Source organism: Pseudophryne corroboree, chromosome 2 (genome assembly GCF_028390025.1).
Source record: "Pseudophryne corroboree isolate aPseCor3 chromosome 2, aPseCor3.hap2, whole genome shotgun sequence".
Classification (NCBI taxonomy): domain Eukaryota; kingdom Metazoa; phylum Chordata; class Amphibia; order Anura; family Myobatrachidae; genus Pseudophryne; species Pseudophryne corroboree.
This window is the reverse complement of record NC_086445.1, coordinates 132,459,130-132,466,943: the sequence shown is the minus strand read 5'-3', so window position 1 is coordinate 132,466,943 and position 7,814 is coordinate 132,459,130. Positions and strand designations below refer to the sequence as shown.

The window sequence follows — 7,814 nt, the reverse complement described above, 5'->3', positions numbered from 1 at the left end:
CGCCCGGATATTGTCATGTTAATTCTGTTTTTCAGCTGCAGACTGACCTACAGAGAAGAAGTGACAGAGAGACATACTGCTCTCACCCCTATGTCACTTGTGCATAGCTGTCTGATGCGCCTTGCTGCATATTACCCCTCTGCGTAACTAGAAAGGATCAGACACACAGATAAATAAATACTGATTTATAGCACTGGGGTTATTATTATTATTATTATTATTACCACCACTATAGAAAGTGGGAGAATATGCATTTAAGATGTGAGTATAGTAATGCATTTAATACCTGAAGCAAGTGTAAAACTTCAAACGACAAGGAGTTGGAACTACAAGTCTCAGCCTGCCCTTTTTTTCTCCTACTTCTAACAAAATCAATGGTTTATACAACATGTTGTTCTCCACTTGTGGTGCACCTACAAGCCCCAGCTTATTTTGCAATGCTGGGAGTTGTGGTCCCGCAAGAGCTGGGAAAACCTACCTTACCTAAACCAAATATGGAAAATCAGGCTGTGTAGAGCAGTTCCTAAGAACACTGACATTTGAGTCTGCTTTGGTGGTGGTTACTCAGATCTCTGCATGTGGAATCGCTGCTTATGTAAATATAAATCGCTGCGGGATGAAAGCTCGGCGGCATTTGTTCAGTAGAAGTAATTCAAACAGAATGTATGTGCTGTAAAGGCTCCTCTTTGATAAGATCTCCTTGTAGCCCATTGTCTGAGGCTGTGTCATCCGTTCATTAGCACTGCCCAGATCCCTCTGATCCTGCTTGTATCTACACAGGGGGTCTTTGTAGTGCCTTGTTTAGATCTACCTGATCACAGATAGCCCGGCAGGCATTAAACACCTACCAGGTCAGATAGCTGCCATACCAGTAGAGCCTGATGTCTCATATGACTGGGGGAACCAAGTGAAAAAAAATAAAAAAAATTGTCTATCTATCTATCTATCTATCTATCTATCTATCTATCTATCTATCTATCTATCTATCTATCTATCTATCTATCTATCTATCTATCTATCTATCTATATATATATACATATATCTATATATATATCTATCTATATAGATATACATATATCTATATCTTTATACATATATACACATACATACATATACACACACACACACACACACACACACACACACACACACACACACACACACACACACACACACACGTGTGTGTGTGTGTGTGTGGGGGGGGGGTGTATACATATGTAGTTTCAAAATGATATATGATGTAGCCAAATGTCACAAAATATAGGTGTTTACGCTTTTTTTTCTTGATTAAAATACTTCCTTTCAGCAGTTTACATAGAACCAGTAATTCAGATCAGATTGTCAGATTTATTTATTGGGTAAAAAATTGAAGAATATTCGTGCCCATTTCAATTCCATGTATCAAGAACCCTTTACAACGCTTTAAATTGTTGGTTCCAGACGTATTGGGTGCTAATTGGCCGTTTTACAGCACCCATCATATTAACCATGATTAGTGGGAATCTGGGTGTCATTTATATGGTGTTCTGGAGAGCAGGCGTCTTTAAATAACACTGGAAAGGAACCAGGATTTTATTATACAACTTAACCTTGAATTACGTAGCGATTACAGTATATGGGGTCAGACCAGGAGATGACTAAAATATTTTGATCATAACGAGAATAGGGCCGTTGCTGAATTCTCTGTACTTACAAATTGGAATATCCTTCGTGATCTGATTTGCATTGTTTGTGCTGTTTATTTACAATACATAAACCATTGCACGAAACTACTCATTTATATTATTTTTACAATTGTTTTTATACGACATAGCAAATTGTCCCCAATTGTATTACAATAAATAGCCCATACGAAATACCATTCCCTTTTTTAATTAGCTTTTCTAAAGTTAATGAGAGAGAGGCCAAGGTGCAATATTGTAATATTTCAATGAAACAACAGAAAAATATATACTTATATTCGCATTGTTAGCGGAGTTTTATCATGTTTTAAAACTCGTTGCGGATGATAAATCAGCCCCCTAAAACTCAGTAGGGTCTATTTATTTACTTATTTATGGTAAAAATAATGGGATGCAAACGATTTTGGCAAGCGTTAAGGGCCCTACATTTTAAATGAATCATAAAGCACTATTTTAAACGAATATTGGAATTATTTCCTTAACGTTGTAAAATGTAACAATATTTAAAGGGTCACTTTGCAGGCAATCGGCTTTATACTGGTTCATTAGGTGCATTATTTTATCATTAGGTGCATTATTTTACATTGGGTATTTAAATGTTTTATTCTTCTGATTGCTCAGGGGGTAAGACCAGGACGAAGGACAAATACCGCGTTGTGTACACCGACCACCAGAGGCTGGAGCTGGAGAAAGAGTTTCACTACAGCAGATATATTACCATCAGGAGGAAGGCAGAGCTGGCGCTCAGTCTGGGGCTGTCTGAGAGACAGGTATGGCCGTGGCTGCGATTAATGTGCTCTTAATGCAGCTGATAAATGTCTCTGCTTGCACGCCTGTGACATGACCTTTATTAATGCACAAAAGCTGGCTACAAATGTGACACAGATCCACATCAATCATAGGGTGCTGTGTGTGATTTTAGCAACCCAAGCATACCAGCACATACTAATGGGCAATGCAGATCTATACACTCTCTATTATAGCATAAAACACTCATTTAAAAACACAATATAACATCGGAAGAACTATTTCACTAACATACCCATATTGTTCTACTATATTCTACTGTAGCACTGCAGGAAAACTTGCATTAACATTTTATATAATTGTTTCACCAGTAATTAAAAGAAATAAATAAAGAAATAAATAAATAAATAACAAAATGTTTTTATTTTTATTTTTTATTATTTTAACTGAAAAGCTTTGTATCCTTTTTATTTATTTATTTATGATTTTCTCAACTGTCTAGCTAATGGGGCTGCAAGTAAAATATGTCTCGTCTGTATACAGGTGTAGACTGTGAGTGAAATACGAATGCAGATTACTGTATATGAATGCAGATTACAGTACTTTGTACAGTACATATTAACTGAAGAAAGGTTTCACCCAATCCAGTAGGGTTGAATATGGAATCATTTAACCATTACTGTATTATAATTTTTTTTTTTAAACATTGATTTCAACAGCGGCAGCATATTCCATTGCACTTTACAATCTGGATGAACACATAAGTGTTTTATACTTCTATGATCCATAATCAGTTTCTTTTGGGGACACATAATTTCCTGTAATACACAAACTCTAATAAAAAAAAAAAAAGATAACTGAATATATTTAAAGACAGCACACCAGTCTTCTTGATAGAAAAAATAATTTTATTAGTAACACAGCATACAGGCGGTCAATGTTTCAATGTTTCAGTCAGATTTATGACCTTTGTCAAGATCTTGACAAAGGTCATAAATATCACTGAGACATCTATCTATCTATCTATCTATCTATCTATCTATCTATCTATCTATCTATCTATCTATCTATCTAGCTATCGATCGATCGATCGATCTATCTATTTAGAATAGAATTTGTTCAGAATTTGTTATGCTCCAAAGACTGTGGGGCAGATTTATTAAGCCTGGTGAAGTGATAAAGTGGAAGGTGATAACGCACCAGCCAGCCAGCTCCTAACTGTCATTTTTCAAACCCAGCCTGTGACATGGTAGTTAGGAGCTGATTGGCTGGTCCTTTATCACCGTGTAATTTATCACTTCACCAGGCTTAATAATTCTGCCCCTGTGTGACTAAAGCATTGAAACATTGGTGATTTACCGACCCGTTCAGCTTGTTATTACTGAGTGCAGCCTTTCCTGATGTATGTTGGACTCTGTTGAGTACCTAAGGAGACCAGTTGGGCAGTTGCTGCTATTAATGTGAGTGCAGCCCAACTGACAATAATATATATATATATATATATATATACACACATATACATAGTACAAAACCTTGTCAACACCTGAAGAAAACCACTCTGTGCTGGTTGAAACAGCAGTCGGGTTGCAGCTGTTGGTCTATATGCAATGGAATCTGTATGAAGATTAAATAATCATTTTTCATCTCCAAAAGTGAGTGCTGGTATCTCTGTTTTCATTACCTGGGAAAAGTGAGCGTTGATATTAACCCTTAATAGACCTTGCACCACCATTTTATTTGTTTGTTATATCATTCACTGAGTGCTGTATTTTCCAAATACATATATATATATATATATATATATATATATATATTCCAAAACCTTGTCAGCGCAAGATACAAATGGGAATGTTGTTTGCAATGGGAATGTGGCTGATGTTTACAATTTCAAATATTGAAAGTGTATAACATCTGACATGTTATTTTCTTGTAGGTGAAGATCTGGTTCCAGAACAGAAGAGCCAAGGAAAGAAAGATGAACAAGAAGAGGATTCAACAGACTCATAATGGCTCAAATGGGCAAGATGCCCTCAGCCCAGATCCCTCTATGGGTCACATGATACCTATGTCGAACACCAATGTGGGCACACTGACAAATCCTGTCACACAGTGAGTGTCACTTGCTACGTTCTGACTATAAAACAGAAGCCCACCAAGTACCATTCGCCTCACAGGATTGTTGGCACTGCTGCAGCTGATGAGTATCAGTCAATGTGGAATCTAGCTGGTTGGCTTATGGTGGGGCTGTGGAGGAGAGGCTCTGATTGCTGGACTCTCGGTGGCAGACTGAAGGAGTGTCTGTATGTGTCCAGGCGACCCACACCAAAGGAAATTCTTCCAGAAACCTTTCTCGTGAATCATTCTGATAAGACTATGAAGGTTTGGGACAATGACTTCAAATTATAGGGTTGATTTTAGTAGAAAGGACAAACAAACAAAAATAACAGGAAGAAAAAAAAGGAGACATTTACACAAAGCTTCCCAGGGACTGTACAGTTGCCTGTAAGAGAAATAGTTAAGATATATTGCGCTGAAAGATGATAAACGTTTACTGGCCTGGTTAGCGGCACTGCTCAGGAGATTATGTATAGGTAAGGACAATAGTGCTTAATTTAACCCTCTGCTTCGGGGTAATACTTAGATAGATTGATTTAGAAGTCTCCACTTTAGGATTCATGCCAGTGCGAGGGAGGGGCTTTCCCTTGTGGATACTTTCTGCAGGGTGCAGTGGCAAACACAGAAGTTCTGGAGGGGGTTTGTAAATGTTTAATTTTAGAGCAATTGTCATGAGCCTATGAAGGATGCATAATAAGCATGTAACAAGCTATAGTCTGCTCCAAAGTGCAGTTTATATAATACAGTACTTTACACATATGCAGGCCTAATGATCACTGTAAGACACTTACCAGAATCTCTCTTTGGTGTGACGATTGAGCACACAAAACCACAGACACACACAGCAGACTTGGTATGTGCAGCAGCTCCATTCTGCCCTTTATACTGCATGTAGTGGTCTCTGGCAAGGCTGTGGGGAAGGGTTCTTTCCATGCAGCTGGAAACCCCCCTTGTGTTTGCCTATGGGGAGAGGAGTAAAACTGACAATGACCACAAGTACAGGGGTTAGAGATTTAATTATATATAGTAAGTCAAATTAAGAGAAGGAGAAAGAGAGCATGTCCTTAGCACACCTTATGTAATGGCCACAACCATCTACCTAGATTATTCTCTCATAGACCAGAAGGTGTTCACACTATGACCCATAATTCACTCCCTCGTCAGTAAAATCATATTACCTCTCTCATATAAAATTTACTTAAGATTCCTCCAAGTTAGTTAAACTATTATCAGTTGATTTTTCTCAATTCATTTGTACAGTTTTCTTTTGCTGATGGACTAAAAAAAAAAAAAAGATTGAATTAAGAATTGTGAAAAGAAAAAACACCTTTCAACGTCTGTTGCCCATAGGCGCAAGTTTCTGTATCCACTACTGTGAAGCCAGCCCTGGTGTCGTTTTTGTGTTTTGTACAATGTCAGCTAATTGTTAGCATGAATATAATTTGCAGTTTTATATTTTAAATTATTTGAACCGAGTTCAGTGAGGATGAGGAAATAAAGCATTTCTCTGATATACCAAACCTGCCTGCAGAATGGATTATACAGTACAGAAGAGCTCCTCCTGTTGCCCAGCCAGCTAAGTACCTTCTGGTTTTTCTAGCTCCACAACACTTGGAAAGTCACATGCTGCTTAAACCTAAAGGTGCATACACATGGTGTGATATTGACTATGCCCGATTTTGACTATGCGATCTCCCTTGAACTCCCCCAGAGCCCAGATGAACCGATTTTGGCTATCTGTACTTTTGATTTTGACTATGAACGATTTTGACTAAGTGCCACTTTTCACTATACTTTGTACTAGATATTACACTATATATATAGTCAAGATTGACTTGCCTGCACAGTCTATCAAGCCTTGCAATACCGACCCCACTGGAGTGCGCATCGGGTTCAAATCGGGATCGCAAGCTGCCTAACACCTTGCGATTTGCACTAACTTTACTTGCGATTTTGACTATATAGTCAAAGTCGAAAGCAAAAATCTCACCGTTGTACACACCTTAACTTGGATCTATTTTTATATAGTTGGGCTTGGTACAGAGCAGTGGTACTCAACTCCAGTCCCCAAATACCACCATTAGGTCATGTTTTGTGGATTTCTTTAGTTATTCACAGGTGAGTATTGTGAGTCTCCATTCTGTTGGGTCAGTAATTAATCTTACCTGCTCCCACAGACAGAAATCCTGAAAACATGACCTATTGGGGATACTTGAGGCAGATTTGCCTACTCTATCACAGTGGATGGGGGCTTCCAAAACACTGGTGGTGATCTTGGCTGCCATTAAAAAAAAATTATACTCCCGGAGCTGCCTTTGTCTGCCCGGCATCACCCACTTCCTGCTCTGAATTACGTTGTCGTAGCCCCACCTCCCACTTTACACTGTCGGTAATCTCAGCATTGTATAGTGGGGGCAGTGGCACAATTCTGCAATACCGTCAACATGCCCTGGCACCGTCCACCTATGCTGCACCATGCCCCCCGCTGTGTCGACCTCTCAGCCAGAAAGTCTGCAAGTAAAGTGCAACAGAATATGCTGCGCTATATAAGAAACTGTTAATAAATAAGTATGACTTGATGGGAGTTGAGGTTGAGATTACAACCATTGATATACAGTGTTAATTTAGACAAGGATTTTCAATTTACTTTTAGTCTTTTTCTTTTGCTTCATTTTAGTGAAGATTTAGTTAGTGGATCTCAGTTATCATTTTAGCCTAATTGTAATCAATGTTTTAGTCATAACTTTTGCAGTTTTTTCTGAAGAATATTTTTCTATAATTCCCTTTTAGAAGTTATATGTGTTTCGTAATCCAGACTCAGTAGGCTGAGAATGTGTTACATACTGAGTCTGACTTACTGTTTTACCCCCATATATCATATACAAATGACTGCCTTAAGATTGTTAGAACAAACAAGTGCAATACACAATCCAATTTTCTTCACAGCAGGTCATATTTATTTATTTATTTTCTGCAAATATCTAGAACACATAATTGATCTTTAAAAATGAAAAACCTTTGCTTTGCATTAGTAAAGAGTTTGTCAGTAGATCTCATTTTTCATTTTAGTCTAATTTTAGTCCTGAAAACTGTAGTCGATGAATACTTTTAGTCAAAATATCCGTCAACAAAACTAACACTGCTGGTATAGACTATAGAGAAGCCCTGCCTAGGGGACAGACATGAGTAAATGGCCCATGGTACAACAGTACTCCCCTGCATGTTACAATTCAACTTGATCATGGAAAGATATGCAAAGTTAGTGACCT

The 7,814-nt window shown here is 37.9% G+C and overlaps 1 protein-coding gene across 1 annotated transcript in view; it reads left to right on the top strand.

The window, feature by feature from the left end:
• The window catches only part of CDX2 (caudal type homeobox 2), a 6,370-nt gene extending 1,827 nt beyond the window's left edge, over nt 1-4,543 (top strand). The window contains exons 2-3 of the mRNA XM_063957033.1: nt 2,305-2,453; nt 4,364-4,543. Of these exons, the coding sequence (XP_063813103.1) occupies nt 2,305-2,453; nt 4,364-4,543 (329 nt within the window). The remainder of the gene's footprint in view (nt 1-2,304; nt 2,454-4,363) is intronic.
• The last annotated feature ends 3,271 nt before the right edge of the window (nt 4,544-7,814 follow it).